The following is a 27,989-nucleotide window of genomic DNA, read 5'->3' as shown; positions in this document are numbered from 1 at the left end:
AAGGCAAACACCCTATCGGACCAATCATAGAAGTATATATGTAGCCAAATCAACGCCAGCCTGGACCAGACCTAATCTAAACCGATAATAGCCGTCTGTTGACGTTGAAATCAAGGCCAGTCCGGACCGCAGCAAAAATATATATATAAATACCACTGGTCCAGACTGGACCAGAAAAAACGACGTCCAAATGACATTGCCTGACGGTAAATGCTTAGCTAGTATGTAGCCTACTAGGTTAGGGAATGCAGCAGAGGTGTGGTACTGGAACGCATGCCATTGTCATATTTCGCACATTTACTGGACTGATACAAAGTCTAGAGATGGCACGAGATGGCACATGATGTCCCCTCAAACCTTCATCTGTTGCAATTGTGTGCGATTTAATAAGTGATACAATGTACAGAATTTCTTGTATCAAAAGTCCACGAATGAATAGACTGCGATAGTTCGAAGTTGCTCCGAAACAACTGATAAATTATCTGTTTATCGGACCCCCAATCTTGAGATGAACTATCGACAGCTAAAACGCAGATCTGACTTGAGATCAGATTTCACTGAGCGTTGACGAATCCGGGATATGCCCCTCCCTCGAGGTCGTCCCAGCCTCATTCTGATCAGTTGAATCATCACTTCCCGTACAGAGTGCAGTTTTTTGGCATAGCAGTAATGTAATTTTGCTGCCTTTTTTCCACTTGTTATTAAGTCTGTGCCAATACAAGCTGCTCACCAAGGCTGTCCTTTTATGAGAGAATACGACAGAAGGTAGTACATTATTTATTGCTTGCTATTTGTAATGTGAGAGATGCCATAGGCAGAAAGCTATACGTTTAGTCAAATTGTTGAAAACTTTTTATGGACTAGCGACAGTTTTTAACTTTCTAAACAGCTGTACATGATATTATAACAGTCCCGGTAAAGCAATTTAATGTTATCTATCTGATGTTAGATCAGTCACATACTTTCTATGCCCCCCCTTTCCTTCACAAACTGTACGTTTCTATCCTTTCACATACTGTATCTGGGAATTCATGTTATTTGTTTGCCAAGATCCCAGAGCAGATGCTACAATGTGACATTGTCACAGAAGTCTCTCACCCTAACCATGGGCACTATGAAAATGTATGCAATAAATGTCAAACTGCGTTTATTTGTATTGACTTGATTTGAATGTAGGTAAATGTTCCTCAAACTTCTCTGATGCAGGTGGTCTACCCCTCCCCATTCGATTGTAAGCCAATGGAGGGCGTCTGAGAGCTACTCTTTGCTGTTTCACTCAGGCGTGAAAGAGAAGCAGGGAGTGCAGAGATGGCTCTCAGAAAAGGATCTTCTGTTGCCCTCTCCGGGTGGCCATCTGAAGTGCAGATGAACCCAGCTTATGTCCCTGGCCTGGAGGTAAAGCTGGGAGCACTGGTTGTTCTTTTCTCCATCACACTGGTCTGTGGCTTCGCCCCTTTGTGCTTAGTCAGGGGGGCAGGGAGGTGCAATGTAGACCCAGGTAAGTGGTACTTTAGATCAGAATGAATTTTGAGAATGTGATTTAAAGGTAAATCCATTTGCATTAAAAAAAAAAATGATAGTACTCCTTTTGAATTTAATAGAACCTAACCTTCCTTACATTTCTTTCCCATTGTAGAAGTGCTCAGAAAGTTACTTTTTGTACCTGAATGGCAAAATAGTCAAGAGATAAAATACACGGTTGACCTATTTTGCATACACACCATACCATGAGACATCCATCTCTTCATCACTGGAAAAGATAAACAGTTGAGATTTACATATTTAAAAGCTTATGAACATGTTTTTTAAACATAGTTTTATATTATACTGTCAATCCTCCATAGGAAACCTATTGAAATATAGATCATAGAATAGACATGACCATTTTAAATTGACATTCGACAATGGGTGGACCAGCGGAAATCTTTGTTAGTAATTAGAAGTAAAAATGTCATTTAAATTAAAATGTCAATGGTATACCAGCTAAATTACAGAGGTCTGAAGGGATAGGTCCATTCTATGAAATATATTTCTATGATTGAAATGACACCCACCCTGTATTCAAGAGCATGTTGCGTCTCAACCGATGGCAGGAACAACACAAAAACCTCAGATGTAAAAATAGGGTCTAAGCTACAACATACAGTACCAGTCAAAAGTTTGGACACACCTACTCATTCCAGGGTTTTTCTTTAGTTTTAAAATGTTCTACATTGTAGAATAATAATGAAGACATCAAAACGATGAAATAACACATATGGAATCATGTAGTAACCAAAAAAGTGTTAAACAGATCAAAATATATTTCATATGTATGTGAACATGAAGATTATTTTTTAGATAATTGATGTTAAGGTAAAATAATATTTATTAAAAACATTTTTCAGTAAATTATTAAGTAGTTTGATAACCCTGTTTGTAAGCTTTTAAATGGCATCAAACTCAACCGTTTATTTTTTCCAGTGATGAAGACATGGATGTCTTATTGTATGGTGGGGTATGCAAAATGGGTCAATTTTTAGCACTTATCTCCTGAATGTTTTGGGATCGAGGTCCAAAAAGTCACTTTCTGACCACTTCTTCCATGGGAAAACATGTAGGAAAGTTTTGTTTAAATCAAAAGGGATGCTGTCAAAAAGTGATTGAATTCAAACGGATTTATCCGAAAGGAAGTCCTGGGTGTAAACTTACTTGTTGACTCCTATGTGTTCCTTCCTTTCACAAACCCTACATGAAACAGAAAGACCCCCAAATCCATGTAAAGACAGTAGCATGTAAGCGGGTTCAACTTCCATGCACATCCGATAACTTTGCACAGGGCTGAATAATAAAGTGCAGATAAATTAGTAAAAGGAAGACATACCTACTCACTTTTGTGTAATCTGTTCCCGGATGTTGTCAGATGTAGTCTGTCAAATCTGTATATTTTTTCCATGGAGACCAGATGAAGACAAACAGGTTAAAACATTGACATTGTTGTAGAGCCATTCAATAAACTTGCATGACTGGCTGATACATTTGTGGCTGAGTTGGGTCTATTGTATTCCACAGAAACGCGTCACAAGATAGTGAGCTTGGTGAGCTGCTTCGCTGGAGGAGTGTTCTTTGCTACTTGCCTTCTGGACCTGGTGCCTGACTACCTATCTGGGATCAATGAAGCATTTAGTAGCCTGGGCATCACAGTAAGAATTTGGGGAAGTCCCCATTAGCGGTGTCTTTTTTTGGTTTCTGCCCTTCTGTTAGTCATTTCACATCTGATTAGTATTTAGGAAGTACAGCGTTATCTTGGCCTGCCCTGTATTACTTGATGTCAGAATTACATTTTTAATCTTTGTCAAATTTGAATGCTGAGAAAAATACAGATGAATGACTTAGAGAGAGTCATTGTAGAGTCATCAATTTCTGTTCGCAGACACCTTTTTTTAATTGATTTTTTTTAATGTTACATTTGTCAGCTTAATTTGACTGATTAGGCTATCTTTGCGGTTGTTAGTTCTTCCAAGTAAGTTATAAACTGTGTGTTATCCTCTTATCTGTCTATCTACCCCTTCCAGCTTCAGTTCCCTCTACCTGAGTTTATCATAGCCATGGGCTTCTTCTTGGTCCTGGTGCTGGAGCAAATAGTCTTGGCCCTCAAAGACCGATCGGCGGGCCACTCTGAAGAAAGACGCGCACTATTGGTGGACTCCAGCGTCCAATCACATGACAGAGATGGCCGGAGACACTCCCACCACTCCCATGGTAGGGAGGAATTAGGGGGAGAGGATGCCCACTTCCATGTGGACTTTAACTCTACCTCGGCCATCCGGGCCTTCATTCTAGTATTTTCCTTATCTCTGCACTCAGTGTTCGAGGGCCTGGCTGTGGGGTTACAGGAGGACAGTCAAGAGGTGCTGGAGATCTGTGTTGCTCTACTCCTCCACAAGAGCATCATCTCTTTCAGTCTAGCCCTAAAGCTGGCCCAGGGCAAGCTGCGGCGGGCAGCCGTGGTAGGTTGCCTCCTGCTCTTTGCCCTCATGTCCCCAATGGGCATTGGGCTGGGCATTGCCCTCACCGAGACCAAGTCATCCCCCCAGCACCAGCTGGCCAGGTCCACCTTAGAAGGCCTGGCGTCTGGCACCTTTATGTATATCACCTTCATGGAGATCCTGCCCCATGAGCTAAGCTCTCCGCAGAACCGCATCCCCAAGGTGGCCATGATTCTCACTGGGTTCGCAGTGGTCACTGGGATGCTGTTCATCAAAATGTAAATATTCTGTAGATCAATCCTTTGGGTCTGATTCGATCAAAAACTGACAACCCTTCTGGGAGTTAAGACAAAAACAAATTTCCTCTTGCGCCGTGAGAATGCAATTTGGACTGATAAGCATTAAACAATGTTTACAGCATGAGACCAAAAGATACTCAAGCGTGTTATTAATTCAAACAAGTTTTCTTAAGGTGCAGGGAGAATGCTGGTTTTCCTTACACTGGAAACTTGATTCTTTTAGTTTTAATATGTAGATGAATGTTATTCATTCAGATTTAAAAAAGGATATATGCTAATCCTGCCATGCTTTGAAATGAACATCATATAACATTTTCTATTTTAGATATGAGAATTTGAATGTATCTATATTTTTTATATTAACAATAACATACTTCACAAATGGCTTTCTGTATACCGTGATGTGGTCAAAATGACCTGATTTAAAAAAAGGTAATATGAGCATTATATAACTCCTGGTTTGATATTATAGCATACCTAATGTTTTGCTGGCTGTGAAATCTAACTAGCTGTGTCCTGAATTGTACACACATTTGTTTGTTCAGTAGTATGACTGCCTAGCCCCTAAAAAAAAACATAAGAGCATATACAGCTGGCTACTACTTTAAATGCTTAAAAAGATACATGGAGTGGTTGCTCTTTGTCAGAGCCTTACATTGAGATCTAAATATAGGCCCTTATTTCACTGCCATGTGGTGAGAGATGTGAATTCGTCCTCTATTCTCTTGTAAAACTTGAGTTTGAATAATTGAAATGGCTGCTCTTGTTTTTATGTTCACTTTTATATCAGCACTTGTTTATCTGTACCTGGTTTACTGATTAAAAGTAATCTGAAATAATTGAACATGTTTCCTATTTCTTTTTCACCTGGAGAGCGATAGGATTAGTGATGAGTATGATAGTGATCAGACAACCAGTCTGGCAGTGTATTTTACTACTGAATAATCAGGTTAATATGCGGCCTTTTTATTTTGAGAAAATCAACCAATACAATAGTTGTATTTTGGAACAATTTAACGTTTTTTAATCAATATCCAAAATATCCATTACACAGTACTGTAATTTCTGTGTTGACCTAGCCTTGCATAAAAATAAAATAAACTACATGCCCCAGATTGGCTTGGGCGCTCACTTTCTCCTCCCCCCACCAAGTCAGATGGTTTCGACTAGCTAGTTACCACAGCTACAAAGTAAAAATTATTTGTCGTACAAATTCATGAAAACAAAAATAGCTTTTTGGTCTTCACTTAAGGTTTACTGTGTTAATGTTAGGTTTAAAATCCCATTTTAAGAAGATAAATTGTAGACATAGGCAGCCCGTATCACTTTGTGGCTACAGTAACTAACGTTAGTGACGACCAAGTCAGATCATCCCACTGCGTGAAGTCGTTCGGCAAAGATGTCTGCTACGGATGTAGGCGGTTGTGGACCCGGAGCAGGACCCAGTTCGGGTGTTGGGTCCGGGGCATCAAACCCTCGAAAATTTAGCGAGAAAATAGCTCTACATACCCAACGTCAGGCTGAAGAGACTGCCGCTTTTCAGGAGGTTATGATGGACATCACCTCTACCAGGGTAAGTTGGAGGGGGAGGCAGGAGAGGAAAGCTGGAGTAAGTACAGGCCCGGGGCTTGTCAAGAGGGTAAACAAAAAATACGAAAATGATAAACCAATATAAGTTTAGCGCGCTAACTCTAGCCAAGAATGAACGTTATCCACGATTTGCCTTTTATCTGTTGGAGTTTGAATGTCTTCTAGTTATTTCACCTACCTAACGTTAACTAGCTAACTACGATGTTGATTGCTATCTTATCTAACTTGTCAAAAGTGTAATGCGAACCAGCTAGCTAGTTAACTAAAGTTAGCGTAAATAAACGAGTTAGCTAGCCCTGAGTTAGCCATATGTGGCTAAGTAGTATTTCAAATTCAGTAGCTAATGTTAACTAGTTCGTTACGTTACTTAACGTTAGCTCGCTAACTACTTAGCAAGCTAATGTTAACGATATAATGTAACTAACAGTTTTAATACATTTTCAAACCTGCTGAACTGTGTGACTGGTTGATAACGTTAGTTACCAGCCATGTTTTGGCTTAACGTTAGTTTTTCAGTGCTTAGCTAGCTAGTTGGTCAGACAGGCGGTGCATCAAGTGAAGTGGCACATAGTGGTTGCTGTCAACCACCACAGCAGAACAGATTGCAATCTCTTGGCATAACTGAAACCCACTCCATAATTTTTCCACTGAGTTTAACATTCACAAAATTGTGTGTTTATAGGAACTCCACTGCTGTAGTAAGTACACCGATTCTGTTCCAAAACGTTTAGCAACGTTAACCGTTTACTCCAAACATACATTTTTGTTCAACGAAAACTAGTTTATTGGACAAATTCAGGTAGGTCCCTCCCCGTTTTTAATAGTTTGCTCTGTTTGTGTAAGTTTGATTCTGTAACGTGTTTCCGTTGCAAGACATAATACATACACCCCAGATTTCATTCTAAGGATCTTTCAATTTGAAGTGAATAAAGTTTGAACTGCTTTTCAAACAGATACTAATTATTAATTTGGTTATTAATGAATTCATCATATTTTTTTGAACATTCAATATTTTAGAAACATGATAATGGCCAGAATTCCCCACCTCTATGAATATCCTATACATTTTGAGGTGAATGTGATGCAGACTGGGTGGGAGGAATAGAGAAGAGTGGGCAAGTCAAATTCAGTTATGACTCACCCTCCTAAATTGCATTGTTGGGCAGCACATTCAAGGGCTCAAGTCTTACACTGACTCATCCAAACCCCTCATAGCACCCCACTTTCTTCATTCATGGTAATTCCCCTTTGCCATCTCAACCACTGTAGTTTCTGGGAATTCCTTTGACTCCTGTCCTTTACAACCTCCCCATCTAATATACTTTTTGTCAGGGTGGTCCAATCAGCCTAATAGCAAGGCAGGCATGTGGTTACCGGTAAATGGAGATGGAGCAAGCTGTGAAACTGATGTGCGAGAGAGAAGGCACAAACTATGGAGTAGAGTAATGCAGAATTAGGCTGATACTTCACTTTAAAATGAATGCCAAACAAAAACCATTGATTTCAAAGTTGAACAAACCATACAATTCGATGCACAATGACTACTTTGAACAATTTACATAGTAAATAAAAAATCATTTTACTGGAAAAACTGTACAGGGTAAAAGTTTCGTAACAGAATTATGGTAAATTCTCACTCAGTTTCATTTGTTTTCAGACTTAGGACCCCATCCTGTAAATGTGCTTTTGTAAAATGTTCAGTGGAAATTGTTAAAAGTAGTACTTGTGAATAGAGTTCTATGGGTTGTTAAACTTATAAATCAATGTTTTTTGTTTGGTATAGCTCATAGCCTGGTTCCTCTCTAGGTTTCTTCCTAGGTTTTGGCCTTTCTAGGGAGTTTTTCCTAGCCACCGTGCTTCTACACCTGCATTGCTTGCTGTTTGGGGTTTTAGGCTGGGTTTCTGTACAGCACTTTGTGACATCAGCTGATGTAAGAAGGGCTATATAAATAAATTTGATTTGTATACATTTTAAAGTGAAAAATCTGAGTGTGTAAATCCGTTACCATGGATTTACCGACTTCCATTCATTCATTGTATTTATGAATCAGTTTGGTTGTACAACCTGTATATGTGTGGAGAATTCATATTGTCATCAGTGTGATGAATACTGAAAGCGCTAGCTATTTAAATCGTCTTCGCCTGCAAAAGAGAAAGGGGATTTAAAGATGGAATCCGCACAGGGGAAACAGCGCTACCTTCCGCCCCATGGCCGTTGTTATTGCTTTTATTTTGTTGACGAAGCAAAGGTGAGGAGCGTCACCCATCGTAGTAAAAAAATGTATCACATATTCTGCTGTTCTATCGCTCGTGCAATGATGTCAGAGGGGAAAGAAACTGTGTTAACTTCTTTGTTGTTGTAATATCGCAGTTTCACAATTAAGGATTCAAGCTTTAAGGCTTTTGGACATTTTTAGATGGGTTTGTAAAATATGACACAGTCGGCCTATCTTATCTGTATGCTGGAACAGTAGTGGTTCATATGAATCCATTTTAGAAGGGAACTTTGTAAGGGCAGATTTAATCTTATGTCCTATGAAGACCTTGTCTCATTCTTCTGCTGTCATAATATTTTACACTGCCAATGTCACATTTGGGAGGTACACAAAGCAGTATTTTCTCACTGTCACCTCACTGGAAATGTTTTACATTTACATTTTAGTCATTTAGCAGACGCTCTTATCCAGAGCGACTTACAGTAGAGTGCATACATTTTACATACTGGGACAAGGATGGCCAAACCCTCCCTAACCCGGACGACGCTATGCCAATTGTGCGTCGCCCCACAGACCTCCCGGTTGCAACCGGCTGCGACAGAGCCTGGGCGCGAACCCAGTCCAGCCTGGGCGCGAACCCAGAGACTCTGGTGGCGCAGCTAGCACTGCGATGCAGTGCCCTAGACCACTGCGCCACCCGGGAGATACAGGGTTTTGTCCTACTTGGAATGTATTAGGCAACTCCTGGGTGTTATTAGCGATATCCAATATGGTGGTGGGGATATTGTTGCTTTGTGACTGTTTTCAGAGTTCTTATTTTTCTTAGAAATAATAATTTAACAGGTTTTCCTCAATACTTGTGGTTTTCCCTGTGAATGATTGTCCTTTTATTTTTATTTTTTTACAATGATGAACTCACTGCCGTCTGTTTTAAAGGTTGAGAGACTGCATGAAAGATGTCAGAGGCAGGACAGCACATTTTTATAAAATGTCAAGCTTTTACTCAAAAGAACAAGGTCTGAAAAGACACCAAGATGTTTGGCTGTCATTAATGAAAATGGCCAGATAGTGTCTTACTAAAAGAACGGGCCAGCTCATTTCAAACATTCTATCGTGACGTAGGACAACCACAGCTTTGCAGGTGATAAAGCACACTACAACAAACTCTTGAGGATCTTGTTACCCACTTGATTATCTCAGTCCACTGATGTGGCTTCTGTCTCTGTGTAGGCTATGCAGCAATCCAGCAGTGAAGTATGTCAAGGGCACAAGTATTGCAGTTTGTCTTACAAAAGACATTAGGTATTCATAAAATCTTCATCTCCTCTTTGTTCTCCAGATCCAGGCTCAGAAAGTGCGTCTGGCTAGAACCCAGGGCCCGTACTATGGGGGCTCCCTACCCAACGTTAATCAGATCGGCAGGAACCCAGGCGACTTTCAGGTGAGAGAGGTTCACCTTTTTTTATCCTCAGTGTGTGTGTGTGTGGGTCCACATTTAATATATAGCCTAAAAATCTATCCATACAATCACTTGACACCAATATAAACACCATGGTGTCTCTCCCTCTTCTCTTGCACCCCTCTTTATCCTCTTTCCCTTTTATGTTTCTCTCTTCTCCTACTTATTTCCATCATCGGTCCCCCTCTCTTAGGGTTTGTTCCACTCTAACCTGGACTCCAGTCGCTCCACACGGCACCACGGCCTGGTAGAGCGGGTCCAGAGGGACAGACGCTTCATCTCCCCAGTGCGCCCCTACAGGAAACAAGTATCCTTCACAATACATCTGAGACCAGAACATCGTCAGACCTTGTTGCACAATCCAGGAGCTAATCCAGAGTTTTGCTCTACTTAGGCAAAGGACTGCTTTGATGATATATTATTGACCATAACCCTGATATATTATATTACTGACCAAATCCCTGGTTGTTAATCTCTGATTGTGGATGAGAAGAGTAAAAAGTGTAACAATTTAGTTGTTGCCTTGACTTGTGTGCTCCTCAGGTGGACAGCTCTCCGTACAACTCAGCCTATCTGTCCCCGCCTCCGGACACCAGTTGGAGAAGGTAATGATCTGGAGTGGACCCCAATCTGCAGAGACATGGGTGTCCTCAGGGAGCCTGTTTTATTTTTTATGTATTTTGCTTAGTAGTTTTTCTCTGCAGCATTCTAGCTTGGTCTCACGGTAACAATGCATGCTAACGCGATTGGGACTGACTAACAAGACGCCTGATTTTAGCTTTCCTTCATAGCCTTGAATTTAGTTGCTTTTCAGAACTTTATATTTATTTTCTTCACTTTCCTCCCTTTTTTCTGGCATCCGAATACACTTACACTCTTTTTTTCTTCAAGTTTTGGAAAGAAACTCCCACCTCTTTTCCTTCTTGCCAGTCCTCTTTTTTCTTTTTTTCTTTTCTTTCTTTCTCTGCTAAATGGAAAAGGACAAACTCTTTGAGAAAGGGAAACTGGCTTTGACATGAAATTATATGACTCTTACACACCTCCCAACAGTTCCATTGTTTATCTTATTGTCTGAAAAAATAAAGGCATGTCGAGATGACTTATAAAGCAGCGTTGATGCATGAATGAAATGAAGGCCGCTCTAAACCAGCGTTTCTCATCCCTGCTCGCTTGGATGCTGCGCTTTGGGAAATAGCCTCCATCAATCAGGTGAATGGAGGGAGCTGCTCCTGAAGTTTGTTTGTGGTGGATTTGGCACACGTCTGTCAGATTCTTTCCAGATCAGCACTGGGGCTGGAAACACTGATAAACATCTTCGTAAATTCAACTGACTTGAACCGATCGCTGTGAGACCCCGGTTTAGCAGAGAATTTAAGAACCTCTTTCATAATAGCCAGTCTTACAGAAGCACATGAGTACACACGCATGAGCGCAAGCTCACTCTTGTGAATGCATATATTTGTGCACATGAGCATGCAGTAACACACACCCACAAATGCACTCAATTCACTCAATATTCTCTGTATCCCAAAAAAGCATCTATGGATGGGCCATGTGTTCTGTAGATTGTCAGTATCCCTGTCTTCCTCCCTCTATCTCTGCGTCTCTTATGCTAGCCGTTCGTCCCAAGCCTTCACTCTCTTTTTTTCTCTCTTTTAATCCTTCTCTGGAGAATAACGGCCATTTTTGTTGTTGATCACAAAAGGAACTGTTCGGGCAACTTCCCAGGAGACAAAAGCCAGTTGTTTCGCCTCCCCACCATGGCACTCAACAGGTGAATCCCACCCTCTCCATCTATCTTCTCTTCTCCCCCTCAACATAGGGCATCAACTCACTGTCCTGGGGCAGACATTAACAGACGATTGTGCCAGTGCAAGATATGACCATTCAAAGATCTTCCAAGAGCTTGTATATTGAATGAGTTTTTCCTTTTTATATTGAATGAATTGATATTTAAGACTGAGTTCCAATATATCATGGATGGAGTTAGTTTGTGGCTGAGCAGAAGCAAAAGTAAGGTGGTGATTGTCATGATGTGGTTACCGGAGGACTTTTCTAATGAGTCATGGATTGACTTGAGTAGTTGGTTCCTGTTTGGTGAATGTGTATGTGGGTTGATGTGGCAATGGAAAGAGACCTCCTGGATATATCTTTCTCCTCTCCTAATGCTTTTTGTCTATGCAGGACCAACTCAGACTCTGCCCTCCACACCAGTGTGATGAACCCCCCTGCAGGAGACCTCTTCAACGCTGGACACACACTCACCCTTCAGGGCAGACTCACTGGTGAGGACTCACTAAAGACTAAACCAACAGCATATGTGTTTAGTTAACACATCGGAGTGGGTGTTGAGGGTTTCCCACTGAGATAAGTGTCTGCTAAATTACCATATTGTTATAATTGTTTAAGTGTGATTGTGCCTTAAGCCCATTCCCAGTTTGCCTCAGTACTCTGACTTGTATCTCTCTGTGCTCCTCTAGGTCAGAGTGAAGGAGAGGGGAGAAGAAGTGAGTCTAACAGTCACACTCGCTGTACACTAACAATTCGGTCCTACTTTAAACACACCACAAATAATCTTGACAATGGAAAGAAATGCTTATGACTAGGAGACTTTGATTTGTGATCATGTTGTTTGTCATCCACAGTGTTTCCGTACCCAGTTCCCCCCATTGAGGATAACATTCTGGATCAGGGCAAACTGCTCAAGCCCTGGGACACCAAGAAGTTGCCCCTGCTTTCTTCTCGACCCAAGTCCTGTGAAGTTCCCGGTATCAAGTAAGTAAATTATTCTAAAACACATCCAAGTCATTTCTACAGCTTTTCTCACAGGACAGAATAACTTATGTGAAAATGTCTGTGCCTCTAGAAGTTTTCACACAATTAATTATCTATAGTAATTTGTTTCAGTGCAGACACACAGTTATTAAAAACCTGCGATGTTGTGCATTCATTTAGAACTAATGGAATTTGTTGTTGCTGCTTACATTAAGGTAATTTGTTTAATTTAATGTGAAGCAGCAATATATTGAGGGGAGTCTGATAGGAGACATAGTATTGTACTATGGCTAGTGTGTGCCCTCAGGTATGACATATGAATGCATGGCTGATTTTCTGTTGAACACTTTCTGTTGATGTAAAAGCCTCAAGCTCAATCTCCATTTGTTTTCCATTGAAACATCCATTTGAAATATCTTCCTCTGTTTTCATCCTCTGTCTATCCTCCTCTTCTTCGTCATGACTAGCATGACTTTCGTTGCGCATTATTTTATCTTTCTCTCATAGCTGGGGTTTAGATTGGAACGTGTGTGTAGTGGACATTCTTTATTTGTTCCTCATTCACTTGCTCTCTATCTCTCCATTTCTTTATTTTTTTCTCTTCTCTCTCCTCTGTAATTTATTATCTCGCTCGCTTTCTCCCCTCTCGGTCTATTCTGTTCTTTTTCTCTCTGTCGTTCTCTCTCTCTCTCTCTGCGTGTGTCTGGAGGCTGCTGTTTGGTGTGGATCAGTTTAGCTCTGGGACGCTGAGGTCATCCTGTCTGGAAATCACACACGCCCCAGTGTCTAATTCTTGACGAATGTGAGACACCACTGTGGTTTCTCTTGTCTTTCTAAATAGTTTCTCCATCTCGTCCTCCAGTATCTTCCCCTCCCCTGATCAGCAGTCCAGCACCCCCCATGCTCCCTCAGCCCTGAATACGGGGGGCTCCCTGCCCGACCTCTCCAGCCTGCACTTCCCGTCGCCGCTGCCCACCCCGCTGGACCCAGACGAGCCGGGCTACCCTTCGTCCCTGAGTGGGGGCAGCAGCACGGGCAACCTGGCCTCCACCCTGACCCAGCTGGGCATCAATGCCAGCAACGCCTTCCGCCACTCGCCAGGTACAGGGAGGGACTGTGGGACAGAGGCTGAGGGAGTGTGTGTGTGTGCCATGTTGATCTTCAGCACTTCTCTCTTTAGTGTATGTTAGTGTGTGCGCTCATGCAGGCAGGCTAGGAACAATACAACCCTTTCCGTCACACTAGTTAAAATGTCTAAGTTGTGACTCAAACGGAGGAAGCTAGTGGGTGTTGGTACAAGAGGGAGACAGGCCAATATTCATTTAGGTGGGTAAGATGTATTTAGAAAATGGAGGTAAAGTGCAGGGCTGTGCATTCTGAAAAAGTAGCTGTCCTAGGGCCCTATAAAATCCCTGATGCAGAGAACGCGGACAGAATCAGAGAATCCAGACAAAGCGGAATTCAACAATATACATTTTTTTTATAGATCTTAGTAGGGAGTCAACTAAATGTATTGAACATTTATTAATTAGCCCAGGTTTATCATAAGACATGAACAGAATGCATCAGTGATTTGTATTTCCTGCAACTTTCTGAAGAGGCAATGAGAATTCTCCCATCTGTGTATGTGCGGTGTGCGCAGTTACCACTTTGTGTAGCTATTAGCGTTGATGCTAATGAAAACAGTCTTCTGGTAGATGGAAAGGCTTTCCCAAAAACCTTCTAAATTAAATGTTAACAACAAAGCCTATGCCTACCTGGCAGAATGATATCATGATTATTTGCATCAGGCCAGTGGGTGTTTGTTTTGCAAACTATCATAACAAAAACACAGCTTAACAGCCTCTTGCTAGGTGTGCAATCAAATTAAAGGGTAACTACACCCAAAAATCTAAATTTCAAAAACAATTCCCAGACCTCAAAAGTAGTCTCCTAATGTGGTTTAAGCATTGTTGTGGACTTAAAATCCCATTTAGTTGTTTTTCAATTCAAGTGTCATTTGGAGAGTGAAAGCCTGAAAGAAACCGGGGTAAACAGAGACCTGTAAAACTCAACGGAATTTGTGTAAAAATAACTAACCGCAATCAGGCAAGGAATTTAACAGATTTTATATGGCCCTACTGACCTTATCTGTGTTGAGGTGATTTGGCCGACCACACACAGGAAATGTTAACTTCAGTCTAGAGGCAAGGCCTAGGGTGCATGTCAATAGTCTGAGGTGGCTTGCTCTTCTCCTCTCATCTCTTGAGAAAACAGTATGGTGAATGCTTACCAGATATTTGTTGGTATTATTCTAGTTCTTTCACATCAGTGCAAATTAAGGATAGGAGATGATGAAAGGAAACCTAGTTTGACACTTGAGATGCACCCTGCAGCTCAGGGCCTCTTCAGGGGACTGAGCTACCGTTGTACCTCCTGATATGATCTCCAGGAGACAAACTGTGTTGCAGTTTGTCATATTAAATGTTAAAACGATGAAATGTTGCAATACATTTTCATTGAATTTTAGATGTTTGTAGTCTTCTACACTGAATAAAAATATAAATGCCACATGCAACAATTTCAAAGATTTTAGTTATTTGAAATGTAAGGAAACCAGTCAATTGAAATAAATTCCTAATCAATGGATTTCACATGACTGGGAATACAGATATGCTTCTGTTCCTCACAGATAAAGTACCTTAAAGAAAGGTAGGGGCGTGGAACAGAACCCAGTCAGTATCCGGTGTGACCACCATTTCCCACATCTCCTTCGCATAGAGTTGATCAGACTGTTGATTGTGGCCTGTACTATTTTGTTCCACTCCTTTTCAATGGCAAACAAATTTGTGTGCAAATTTGAGAGAAGCTTTTTGTGCATATGGAACATTTCTGTGATCTTTTATTTCAGCTCATGAAACATGGGACCAATACTTTACATGTTGCGTTTATATTTTTGTTCAGTCTATTATGTACGCATTACCACAACTTTTCACACCAGGACTCAATGTGTGTGTATTATTTTATGTAGCTCTATATTCAAATCTGTTTATTGGTCTTGTTTATTTGAACAGGTCTCCTGGCATCTCTTCAGGGCACTCTCAGTAACCCCTCCCTGCAGTCCTCGCTAAGCAACCCCAACATCCAATCATCTCTCAGCAGCCACTCCTTCCCCAACTCCCTCAGCTCCACCTCCTTGCACTCGTCACTTAGCAACCCTTCCCTGCAGTCCTCCCTTAGCTCCTCCCCCTCCCTCCAGTCTTCCCTGAGCAACCAATCCCTGCACTCCTCCCTCAGCAACTCCTCCCTGAGTGGCCAGTCCCTCCACACCGCATCCAGTAACCCTAGTTACAGTAGCGGGGTGGGAGGGTCCGGCTCGTGCTCCTCTTATTCGCCACTGCTAACTAGCCAGGGGCAGTCGCCTCTCAGCACGTTGCCACGGAGACGAGCTCAGCTCTCCCCTCTGATCCTACCCATGGGAGGGGAGTCTCGCCGGCACCACTCCAAACAGTTCTCCCCCACCATCTCTCCTAACTTGTCCTCCATAACACAGGTAATGTCTACCTACATTCTCCTTTTACCATGTTTAATCACAGGCCAGAATAAGCACTGCCCTGGGGTTGGGCGGTATCCAGATGTTCATACCGTTCCTGTACTGCACACACAAAACAAATAGTAGACGTCAGGGATCTTGATCCAGGAGGGGATTTGTCTCTGCTGTAACCAAGAAGATTGATCTTGCAAGCTAGCCACTTAGTTAGACAAAAGAACCTGACTAGACGTTAATTACTTCTCTTTCTGGTTGGAACTGTGCTATGCTAGAATGTGGACACCACGGAGCCGGCGCGAGATATGGCTCGGAAAACGTACATCAATCCAGGAATGGGAGATGGCGCTGTACTCCTAATTATGATGAATCGAGTAGATTGAAATACTGTTGGTTAACTAAACTGCCATTTTCGTCAGCATGCAAGGGTAGTTAATGCTGCTTTATCTATTAACCTAGTGCACAAGTTGACTGTAGGTATTAAAAAAAAATATATATATATATATTCAAATTGCTGAGAAATTGCCCAATTCTTTTGACGGTATTGAAATCATACCATGAGTATTTCAAAATACGCTGGTGTATATATAGTTTATACTGTAAACCGCCCAAGCCTACACGGCACCATAACATTGGCCGACCTGCATGCCAATTGAGTTTGTATTCCATTTCCAATCAATGTGTTTATCTCCTCCCAGGGTGTCCCTCTGGACACCAGCAAACTCCCCATGGACCAGAGGCTCCCTCCCTACCCCTTTAGCCAGCAGCAGCTTCATCAGCCAGGTCCTCCAGCATCCCATCAGCCCCAGCAGGCCTCTCAGGTAGGACAACAGCTCTCCCAGTCGTCCGTGGTACTGCAACAACAAAATCAACAACAGCATCAACACCAACACCATCAGCTGCATTTGCAACACCAGCTGCACCAGCAGCATTGTGTCCAGTCTCAGCAGGCCCTCCAGCAGCTGCACCTGCAGAACCTGCGCAATGCCCAGATGCAGCACCTGCAGCAGCAGCATAGGGTGTCGGTCAAAATTGAGAAGCAGGGTGAGCAGGGCCAGAACTCTCAGTGCCTGCAAACGCAAGACCCGCAGTCTACCCAACATCAACAGCAGCAGCAGCAGCAGCAGCAACAACAGGACCAGCAAGACCAACAGCAGCAGATGGAGCAGCAAAGGCAGCAGGGAAGTCTGCCCCAGCTGCAACACATCAGTCATTCTCTGGCCACAGACCTGGGTCTCTACAACGTGAGTGGAGTCAGTGCCAGCCCATACACACAACACACTGCCGCCAATTGGCACAATAAAGCCACAATTTCCTCTATGTCCTCCTACTATCGGTCCGTCACGGTTAACCTACCTCACCTCTCTGGGGCAGAGGGGCATGACTGCCACCATGGCTTGATGTCTTTGTAAACGCATGGTGTTTTAAAGCAAGCGCAATGTTGTAAATGTTGGTTGTGATAGAAACTGAGGTCAATAGAATGATCCGGATGATGTAATCATCTGTACAGCTATTATCAAGACCATAACCAGTGACATCCTGATGGCTTCTGGGCACACCAGGACATATTTTTTAAAGAGTTTACTCTGTCATCTAGCTAGAATTAGCTCACTATTTTGTATTGTATATTTGTGTAATCAGTTAATTTATTTATAAATTTGGCCATGCAAATTAATCACTGTTCAGCCTCTTAGTGTGTGACATCCTCAAGTATCAAATAGTATAATATCATCTCATTACACTTGACACATTACTCTGCTGTTATGGGATATACAGTACCAGTCAAAAGTTTGGAGACCTACTCATTCCAGGGTTTTTCTTTATTTTTACTGTTTTCTACATTGTAGAATAATAGTGAATACATCAAAACCATGAAATAACACACATGGAATCAAGTAGTAACCAAAAAAGTGTTAAACAAATCAATATATTTTACATTTGAGAATCTTCAAAGTAGCCGCTCTTTGCCTTGATTACAGCTTTACACACTCTCGGCATTCTCTCAACTAGCTTCATGAGGTAGTCACCTGGAATGCATTTCAATTTGTTAAAAGATAATTTCTGGAATTTCTTTCCTTAATGCGTTTGAGACAATCAGTTGTGTTGTGACAAGGTAGGGATGGTATACAGAAGATAGACAAATTTGGAAAAAGATCAAGTCCATATTATGGCAAGAACAGCTCAAATAAGCAAAGAGAATTGACAGTCCATCATTACTTTAATACATGAAGTTCAGTCAATCCAGAACATTTCAAGAACTTTGAAAGTTTCTTGAAGTGCAGTAGCAAAAACCATCAATCGCTATGATGAAACTGGATCTCATGAGGACTGCCACAGGAAAGGACGACCCAGAGTTACCTCTGATGCAGAGGATAAGTTCATTAGAGTTAACTGCACCTCAGAAATCGGCAATTAACTGCACCTCAGATTGCACCTCAGAGTTCAAGTAACAGACACATCTCAACATCAACTGTAAAAGAGGAGACTGCGTGAATCAGGCCTTCATGGTCGAATTTCTGTAAAGAAACAACTAGTAAAGGACACCAATAAGAAGAGACTTGCTTGGGCCAAGAAACACGAGCAATGGACATTAGACCGGTGGAAATCTGTCCTTTGGTCTGATGTCTCATTGTGAGACGCAGAGTAGGTGAACGGATGATCTCTGCATGTGTGGTTCCCACCGTGAAGTATGGAGGTGTGATGGTGTGGGGTTGCTTCAAGGCACACTTAACCAGCATGGCTACCACAGCATTCTGCAGCAATATGCCATCGGATCTGGTTTGCGCTTAGGGAAAGGGGGATACGTAGTCAGTTGTACAACTGAATGTATTCAACTGAAATGTGTCTAACTCATTTAACCCAAGGAGGCTGCCATAATTGACATCTACTTCTTCGGTGCCTGGGGAACAGTGGGTTAACTGCCTTGCTCTGGCAGAACGACAGATTTTTACCTTGTCAGCTCGGGCTTAGTGGGACTATCATTTGTTTTTCAACAGGACAATGACCCAACACACCTCCAGGCTGTGTAAGGGCTATTTGACCAAGAAGGAGAGTGATGGAGTGCTACATCAGATGACCTGGCCTCCACAATCACCTGACCCAATTGAGATGGTTTGGAATGAGTTGGACTACAGAGTGAAGGAAAAGCAGCCAACAAGTGCTCAGCATATGTGGGAACTCCTTCCAGACTGTTGGAAAAGCATTCCAGGTTGACTACCTCATGAAGCTGGTTGAAAGAATACAAAGCTGTCATCAAGGCAAAGAGTGGCTACTTTGAAGAATCTCAAATATAAAATATATTTTGATTTGTTTAACACTTTATTTAGTTACTACGTGATTCCATATGTGTTATTTCATAGTTTTGATGTCTTTACTATTATCTACAATGCAGAAAATAGTAAAAAATATAGAAAAACCCTTGAATGAGTAGGTGTGTCCAAACTTTTGACTGGTACTGTATTCAAAACAGAACTTAGGCTATTCAAGAGGCCATCTTGTTATAACTGTGGCTCAATAATTTCCTACATGATGCTTCACATTTCCTGGACCTGTATAGCTTCTCAATACATTTCCAATGCTCACTCAAGTCTCAACTTGGTTCCATAACTTGCCACTGGAGATTGTTTCACAACATCCTTCTGACATTGAACATGCGCACAATTTTTTTAGCTGCAGAATGCGGTGTGTGAAACTTGAGAGGGAACGCTGATGTCATGCCCAAGTGAGGTGAAATGAATCCTGGGCTCTGTTGTTGAATGTCTCTATTAATAGCAGTCCAGAGAGCTGACTGTCTTAATGTGCTGAAGGGCGGTGACATTGGGACCACAGTGAAATTGGCCTGTAGGATGTCGCATCAATGAAGCTCCACTTTACTGCTACAGTCATGTTGTAGGTGATGTCATTCAACATAACTTGGTATGACGTGTTGTTCTGTCTTTACACTAAAGTACCTGTGTTTTGTGTTGTAGGACACATTACTGTTAAACTCTCTGTTGGATGATCCCTACCTGGGCCTGCAGATCGCCTCCAGACAGAACCAGCAGGTATACCATTTCTGCAGACACTTTATTTCTCTCAGGCTCATTTGTATTGACTACTGTACCTCTGCTTTCATTGTGGAGTTCTGTTGTACTGTATTTGTCTGCCTGAATTCACGTTTGGTGTTTTGTCCCCGTCTCAGTTCAACATGGAGACTCCGGGAGACAGCCTGTCGTTCAACCACGGTGGCTTGGGCTGTGGGAGTGGTGGAAAAGGCCAGGAGGAATCCTACCACCCCAACCATGGCTTCCTGGAGCTCCACGACTCCGGGGATAGGCAGCACCTTAACAACCAGAACTTTGGGGGAGAGGGATGCCACAACGTCCCTAACATCATCCTCCCAGGTGAGATCTGGGCTACCACTTTGGCTATTACTTGCCTGTAGGAGAGGAATGCTTTCCAAGTACATAATTATAACTACAACTAACACTAACCCTGAGTGGCTCAGTTGGTAGAGTATGGCACTTACAATGTAAAGGGTTGTGGATTTGGTTCCCGCTTGGGCCACCCATTCGAAAACGTATGCACACATGACTGAAAGTCCCTTTGGATAAAAGCGTCTGCTAAATGGCACATTTATTATTATGTATTACTTGCCCTTTTTTCTTTCTTCACCAGGAGACAGTTCATTGGGCCTTTCCAAGGAGATCGCCAGCGCCCTGTCCCACGTGCCAGGGTTTGAGATGGACTCCTTTGCTCTGGACGACCCCCTCAGGATGGACCCCCTGGCCCTTGAGGGGCTGGGCATGCTGGACGGGGACCTCATGCTGACCGACCCCGCCGTGGAAGACTCCTTCCGCTCCGACCGCCTCAAGTAAACACTCCCAGGAGTGGATACGGAGGAGTGAGGTGGGTAGGGGGTTGGAACGACCCCAGACTGAAGTGGAACAGGTGGGGTTGAGCCCTGCTTCGTTTCCCCCTCCTTGGTGATTGACGCAACCACAGCATCTGCAAATAAAAGGTCAGGTGGGAGGTTTTGGACAGTCCAGTGCATGGATCTCTGACTGGTCCAGGAGAGAAACTGGGGAGCAGGCTGTTGTACCACAGCACTAATACACCTGTCAAATAATCAGCTAATCACTGTCTTAAATCTGGACCTTGATTATTTGAATCGGGTGTGTTAGTGCTGGGCTTGAATAGAATTCTACATGCTCTCCAGGACCAGAGTTGGAGGCACCTGGTTTAGTGGGGACCTCGCCACGTGCTTTTTGTGAGGTGATGTGGTGGTAGGGAAGGTTGGAGGACAGGACTGACATGTCAGTGGTGGAGCAAGTTCGTTTACGGTTCTTTCCGCTACATCCAGGCAGTTATCGAAAATGCACTTGTGATGCTTAAGAGAAAAAAAGAAAATATAGGCATTGTAGCTTGTACGAGTCTTATCTGCATGTAAACAAATGCACTTCAGATAATGCATAAACGCAGGGATCACGCATGAGGTCAGTTGCACTTGAAAATGCCGTCTTAAAAACCATACAATATGCATTCTATGAGACGGGACTTTCCCGACTGGTCTTTCGGCTTTGTCTGTCGGTGTTCCATCATTCCAACGCCAGTATGGGGAGGCTGGAATATCGGCCATGTTCGCCATCTTTCTACTGCAAGAACATACAGTAGATCTGGAGTATTTTATGGATTACATCAACCCTACCAGAGACTGTTCAACCAATAGTTGCCAATTGACATGTCATTAAGTGTTTCTATTTTATTTAAGTTTGGTGAAGGTAATTCAATGGCGGACCTTGCTAGCTATAGTTCAGATATATAGTTCAGTCTTTCAACGGACAAGAGAAGAAAGTGTCTTTTTGGAGATGTGACTTTCTCAGTCCCTCAGGACAAGTTGGCACTTACGGGGCCATTTTAGTGTCTGGATGGCATATTCGTCTGTAAGATTATCACTGTGTCTGTGTTCAAGACCCAGCTAAATTGACCATTCTCATTTGACGTCTGTTAACTTGAATCGTCTTGATGGTTCCGAATCTAAAAAAATTACTAAATCAATCGTCTAAGGATATTGTCCTCATATTGAACCAAGTAGTCCACAGAATCCATTATCCAACTCTCCTGTTTATAAAAACAACACAGAAAATAACACATTTCATTGCACCTGTCTGGTGTGTGACAAAATATTTTTGTATTCTTTTTTAAATTTTTATATGTCCCAACATGGCAGCTGTTGCCATTCTGCCAGCCTGCTTCTATACCATTGAGCTTCTCAGTAAGTTTAAGCCGAGGACCTTTTGCTATGTACCACCCCTGTGTGCCTGCTACCCCCCCCTCAGATCTTAGACCTACCCTCTTCTGCACATTCCCTTTAAAGCAACTAGGGACTGTTTGTTTTTAAATGTGTGCTATTGACAAAGCGTTTGCCTTTCATCAAGAGAATTGGCGTTGTTGATATGGAAAAGGAAAAGCCCTCAATACATTTCAATTACATGAATTGGAGTTGTATTTTTTATCTTTGAGTAATTGGGAAACGGCAAGGCCAAAACCAAGTAGACTAATGCATAGCAACATTTTTGCCATAGTATATATTTTAACTGCTACTACTATCCTAAGGCCTTGGAGCTTTAGTGTCCGTTTTAGTCAGGTAATTCTAGCCACCGTGATTGACACCTCTAACCCCTCCCACCTGCTGCACCCGTCTTGCCACAGCAAGGGCCATAGCCAGATTATAGTAACATATTTTTATGTAACAAAGTAGTTATTACTATGAAGTTTTATTTTTTAATTAAAGGTGGTCTATGTCTTTGTATATAAATGTATAAATAACAGAGTATATTTAAGAAGAGAAGCCTTTTGGTTCCGCAACACCCTTAAACCGGTTGCATGATTTGAAAAGCAACAGGTTCTGAACAATGTAGTCCATTTGCTATGCAAAGTGTTCTTGTGCATGTCTCGTGTGACTGTCTGGGAGTTGTCAAATATTTTTTTTAATTTAGTACATTTACAAATAGTACATGTGCATTATACTATTGTATTGAAAATACATTGAAAAAAATGTTTTTGCTTTTTTATCGGTTTTTAAATGGTCGTATTTTGCTTTGGTGACAATGTTTGATATTGGTGTCTGACGACTACTGTAAGTTTGACATTGTGTGGTAGCAACAGGAAGTTAGAGCGCTTGAGATAATATCGTTTAACTTTCATAATGACAAAGATTATGGAAATCAGCCCTTCTTTCCAGTGTGGACTGAAAGAGGCCATGTTTGACAGACTTAATAAAACACAAGCTTTGCAATTTGGATATAGAAAGCTGTGTGCAACTGTTACATCATAGATTGGTAAAACATCATCCTAAAATGAAGTAGTGCTGTTCTGAAGTTGTGCTAACATAGAGTTTAACCCCCTTATTTACAGATATTGAAGTACCTCTAATTACCGGTATGCTTTATTTCAACCATATTGCTTTTACACTGATCATATGAGCCAAATGCAAATCTGTTTTGACAGGAGTGGTGGTTGAAGTGGTTTGAGGATCTAACCAATGGTAAAACCCATTCACTACTGCCCCCTATCCAACAGTAATAGTGTGGGTTTGCAAAGTCTTCTTTTACCACTGTGAGCCAATGTTGTGCCTCGATGTAAACACAGCAAAAAAAGAAACGTCCGCTCACTGTCAACTGCGTTTATTTTCAGCAAACTTAACATGTGAAATTATTTTTATGAACATAACATTCAACAACTGAGACAAACTGAACAAGTTCCACAGACATCTGACTAACAGAAATGGAACAATGTGTCCCTGAACAAAGGGGGGGGGGGGTCAAAATCAAAAGTAACAGTCAGTATCTGGTGTGGCCACCAGCTGCATTTAAGTACTGCAGTGCATCTCCTCCTCATGGACTGCACCAGATTTCTCAGTTCTTGCTGTGAGATTTTTACCCCGCTCGTCCACCAAGGCACCTGCAAGTTCCCAGACATTTCTGAGGGGGAATGGCCCTAGCCCTCACCCTCCAATCCAAAAGGTCCCAGACGTGCTCAATAGGATTGAGATCCGGGCTCTTTGCTGGTCATGGCAGAACACTGACATTCCTGTCTTGCAGGAAATCACGCACAGAACGAGCAGTATGGCTGGTGGCATTGTCATGCTGGAAGGTCATGTCAGGATGAGCCTGCAGGACGGGTACCACATGAGAGAAAAGGATGTCTTCCCTGTAAGGCACAGGGTTGAGATTGCCTGCAATGACAACAAGCTCAGTCCAATGATGCTGTGACACACCGCCCCAGATCATGACGGACCCTCCACCTCCAAATCGATCCCGTTCCAGAGTACAGGCCTCGGTGTAACGCTCATTCTTTCAACGATAAACGTGAATCTAACCATCACCCCTGGTGAGACAAAACCGCGACTTGTCAGTGAAGAGCACTTTTTGCCAGTCCTGTCTGGTCCGGCGACGGTGGGTTTGTGCCCGTAGGCGACGTTGTTGCCGGTGATGTCTGGTGAGAACCTGCCTTACAACAGGCCTACAAGCCCTCAGTCCAGCCTCTCTCAGCCTTTTGCGGACAGTCTGAGCACAGATGGAGGGATTGTGCGTTCCTCGTGTAACTCGGGCAGTTGTTGTTGCCATCCTGTACCTGTCCCGCAGGTGTGATGTTTGGATGTACCGATCCTGTGCAGGTGTTGTTACACGTGGTCTGCCACTGCGAGGACGATCAGCTGTCCGTCTTGTCTCCCTGTAGCGCTGTCTTAGGCATCTCACAGTACGGACATTGCAATTTATTGCCCTGGCCACATCTGCAGTTCTCATGCCTCCTTGTAGCATGCCTAAGGCACGTTCACGCAGATGAGCAGGGATCCTGGGCGTCTTTCTTTTGGTGTTTTTCAGTCAGTAGAAAGGCCTCTTTAGTGTCCTAAGTTTTCATAACTATGACCTTAATTGCCTACTGTCTGTAAGCTGTTAGTGTCTTCATGCACCTGTGGAACGGTCATTTTCATTAATTGTTTATGGTTCATTGAACAAGCATGGGAAACAGTGTTTAAACCCTTTACAATGAAGATCTGTGAAGTTATTTGGATTGTTACGAATTATCTTTGAAAGACAGTGTCCTGAAATAGGGACGTTTCTTTTTTTGCTGAGTTTATATCTTGTTTCTTACTAGGCTGGTGGTGTTGGTAAGACCACAAGTCATTTTGAAGAGTCATAATAATGCATTTCCAATTTAGCCATTAATGAGGAGGTATAAAAAATATCAAGTTAGCGTGAAAATCAAATTTGAAAGTGTTACAATTTTTCCTGCATTGCTTAGTCCTGTGTTCCCGATTTTCTGTGGCATGTTTCCTATGTTTTCTGATTTTGTTTAGTTCTGCACTGTGGAGCATTCCCAACCTAAACTGAAAATATTATTTTGAAGTGCTATTTGAATTGATAGGCTATATAATGGAGATTTGAATGAGGCCTTGTTTTAATTGGACTGTAGGGTAGAGTGGATGAAATGTCTTGTCTGTTTAGAAGGAATCATGTAAGTGTGGCTAGTATATTTTAGATTGGGTCTGAAGGGTATTCTGATGAAGTACCAGTTAGTTTCAGGGTCAGCGCTGGCAGTTGACTCAAGAGGTATGATGATTATATGATCTCTATCTTCCCCTGGTGTGAGAAAAGGCTTGAAATGCAGAGAAAGTCATTTTTATTGTTTTCACTATTATTCTGCAATTTGTCATTTGAAAACCCAAGAGCACGCCCGCCATTGGTTGTCCTGCTTGATTAGTCCAGGGTGAAGCTCTACCAGTTGTTTGATTTAGAATCTGTGACAATGCTACGTAATGCATCAGAGAGATATCGGTCACTTTGCCAATATAGTTGGCTTGTTGAAACATTTTCTTCATGCAATTATTTAAATGTTTTATTTTACTTTTATTTAACTAGGCAAGTCAGTTAAGAACAAATTATTATTTACAATGACGCCCTGGCCAAAGCCTAACCCGGACGACGCTGGGCCAACTGCTGCACACAACATCACGGCCGGTTATGATACAGCCTGGAATCGAACCAGGGTCTGTAGTGACACCTCTAGCACTGTGATGCAGTGCCTTAGACCGCTGCGCCACTCAGGAGCCCAAAATTATCATGTGTATCCTAAAGTTTGAATGTGTACACTGCAGTTTTTAGTTACTGAGAAAGGAGCAATATTGGCTCATTTATGTTTTCCCCCTCAGTATTAGTTAGTTATACCAAGTGAATTTGTCTCATGTCTTGGCAATTCTTCACAGCTGCAATTTGATGTTTCAGCTGTCATGCCTATAGAGAGCAATAGTAATGTGGTCTTTTTGTAGGCACTATTGGAGCTAGGCTTACTCCACCATGGCTTGTTGGCCAAAGCCTATGGAGAAATTATTTTGGGGTTTGTTTTGATAAATGCAAAAAACAAGGCCTGTGTGGAAAACACAGGCTTAGGAGATCTTATGTTTTGTTCTATGAGATCATCTTCATCACCTAAAGTTACTTTTTTTGTGAATTTTGAAGCATTTATGTAATCAAAATAAGCACAAAAAGGTTCATAATTCATAAAGGTCATGTTAACAGACATATATTATCTCATCAAACAAAGCATATAAAATCATCAAAGGATGTGTTAACCTCTGACCTTATTTGCGGCGTTTAGCCCCAAACCTCATTAATTTCCTCCATAGGAACGGCTTGAACGAACCTGAGGTTTCATTTCCGATTTTTAGGACTACATGGAGGCTCTGCGCTTATAACTTAATAGATCTCTCCGCATCTGTCTGTTATGCAATAACAGTGTAGTTGAAGACCATGCACGGCAATAACACTGCCAGTAGGGGCTGCTGTTGAACAGTGAAGTTGTGTGATAGGGATCAGTCAGATTGCCATATTAATTGCTGTGTTATTGTTCAGTGTATTTTACGGTTGTAATAAAAACATTTTTGCTTTATGTTTAGGGTCAAAACCATATGTATTTTGCGTTTTCAGAGGAATACATTTAAATGTTTATTTTACATCTTTATTTTTAAATTGTAATATCCAGGGAACCCATGTATGATGTAAATACTGTTCCTAAACCACTGTGCATCTTTAAACCTAACAAGAAAATATTTGTACCTTAACATTATTTTACAAAAAAATAAAAAATCCTGTCAATGTCTGGTTTTATATTGTATTATTATCCGCGTTGTCATAACAGATTCACTGGTCTTCAGTACAGTGACAGCTGTAAACAAAACCCAACAGCTGCATGCACGCGGGGGTGTCCACCAATTGTTTTTACCCTCGCAATTTCCTTTAGTTTTATAATGAATATTGCCACAGCAAACGTGTTTTTAAATGCACAACAATAGACGGCAGGGTGTTGAACAAATTAATAATTAGTTTGTATCTATTAGTAAAATAGTAGTGCACTACCAAGGCGCAATTTTCTGTGTTCTGAGAGCTCTTTCGGTCTGTGGCACTGGAAGTACGACAGTGTTTTAGTTTCCATCTCGACCGAAGGAGCTGTTTGCAGCTAACCTCCCAACCAGCAAGAAGCGGACTGATACGACAGACATCTGCACTGGCTCTAATTAGAAACCGACTCTATGGTACACACGACCTCAAACATGGACGCTAAATGTCTAAATATGTCCTAAGCAAGATGATATCCAAAGTGAGCAATCGTAACTGCCAGCAAGGATTACAAGGTAAATTATATTGCTAGTTAAATTGTGGTAGTAGCGTTAGTGTCCCCACTATTTTGTTTGTTAGCTAGCTAGGAAGCTAAGTAACGTCAGCTAGCTAATACTTGTCTCTGCTCTGGATTAATGTCACACAATTCAGGTATGGTGACAACTCAAACCCCCTCTCGAGTTTTTTATTCGAAACCCACAATAATAGTTGTTAGCCAAAATACCAAAGTATCTGTGGCCGAAATGCTGCTCTAACCGGCTAATGTGCGAAGCGATAAAACAGTAGTGTGGTGTGTGTGTAACGTTAGGCTATTTCTCATGCTGGCCCGTGTCGTGATACAATGAGTGGTACCAACCACTGACCCAAATGTATATGGTACAACCGATTTTAAAGCAATTAAAGGTTGGTAGTAATACTACATCGCCTGGTGCTCCCTGCCCCTAGTCCAAAATGTAAAAATATGTTGCCAGCTCGGACATTGATCAAGGATATTTGACGT

The 27,989-nt window shown here is 42.0% G+C and overlaps 2 protein-coding genes across 4 annotated transcripts; both read left to right on the top strand.

The window, feature by feature from the left end:
* The first annotated feature begins 605 nt into the window (after nt 1-605).
* LOC129857633 (zinc transporter ZIP1-like) lies at nt 606-5,111 on the top strand. Of its 2 annotated transcripts, none has more exons than XM_055926081.1 (4): nt 606-765; nt 1,281-1,498; nt 3,052-3,182; nt 3,555-5,111. In XM_055926081.1, exons 1-4 carry the CDS (start codon nt 746-748, stop codon nt 4,248-4,250), a joined length of 1,065 nt encoding a protein of 354 aa, XP_055782056.1. In that variant the 5' UTR covers nt 606-745; the 3' UTR covers nt 4,251-5,111. The 2 variants fall into 2 exon arrangements, with proteins under 2 accessions (XP_055782056.1, XP_055782057.1); XM_055926082.1 differs by having other exon boundaries at nt 607-765; nt 1,207-1,498.
* A 389-nt stretch (nt 5,112-5,500) lies between these two features.
* Nucleotides 5,501-26,970, top strand: LOC129857630 (CREB-regulated transcription coactivator 2-like). 2 transcript variants are annotated; one of them, XM_055926076.1, is made up of 14 exons: nt 5,501-5,840; nt 9,413-9,514; nt 9,726-9,839; nt 10,076-10,137; nt 11,238-11,306; nt 11,717-11,817; nt 12,013-12,039; nt 12,178-12,307; nt 13,170-13,408; nt 15,361-15,839; nt 16,532-17,077; nt 19,802-19,876; nt 20,014-20,215; nt 20,490-26,970. In XM_055926076.1, the coding sequence occupies exons 1-14, from the start codon at nt 5,667-5,669 to the stop codon at nt 20,687-20,689; spliced, it is 2,520 nt and encodes an 839-aa protein (XP_055782051.1). In that variant the 5' UTR covers nt 5,501-5,666; the 3' UTR covers nt 20,690-26,970. The 2 variants fall into 2 exon arrangements, with proteins under 2 accessions (XP_055782051.1, XP_055782052.1); XM_055926077.1 differs by lacking the exon at nt 11,238-11,306.
* The last annotated feature ends 1,019 nt before the right edge of the window (nt 26,971-27,989 follow it).

Source organism: Salvelinus fontinalis, chromosome 6, assembly GCF_029448725.1.
Source record: "Salvelinus fontinalis isolate EN_2023a chromosome 6, ASM2944872v1, whole genome shotgun sequence".
In the NCBI taxonomy this organism is placed as follows: Eukaryota; Metazoa; Chordata; class Actinopteri; order Salmoniformes; family Salmonidae; genus Salvelinus; species Salvelinus fontinalis.
This window is presented reverse-complemented; position numbering and strand designations above follow the sequence as displayed.

What these genes read in the sequence shown, in the direction of transcription:
- LOC129857633 (XM_055926081.1), top strand. Translation starts at nt 746, where the DNA reads ATGAGAGAATACGACAGAAG. An exon ending in GAGGTGCAATGTAGACCCAG is followed by an intron (nt 1,499 to 3,051) that starts GTAAGTGGTACT and finishes TGTATTCCACAG; the next exon opens with AAACGCGTCACAAGATAGTG. An exon ending in TTAGTAGCCTGGGCATCACA is followed by an intron (nt 3,183 to 3,554) that starts GTAAGAATTTGG and finishes TACCCCTTCCAG; the next exon opens with CTTCAGTTCCCTCTACCTGA.
- LOC129857630 (XM_055926076.1), top strand. Translation starts at nt 5,667, where the DNA reads ATGTCTGCTACGGATGTAGGCGGTTGTGGACCCGGAGCAGGACCCAGT. An exon ending in TGGACATCACCTCTACCAGG is followed by an intron (nt 5,841 to 9,412) that starts GTAAGTTGGAGG and finishes TTTGTTCTCCAG; the next exon opens with ATCCAGGCTCAGAAAGTGCG. An exon ending in TGCGCCCCTACAGGAAACAA is followed by an intron (nt 9,840 to 10,075) that starts GTATCCTTCACA and finishes TGTGCTCCTCAG; the next exon opens with GTGGACAGCTCTCCGTACAA.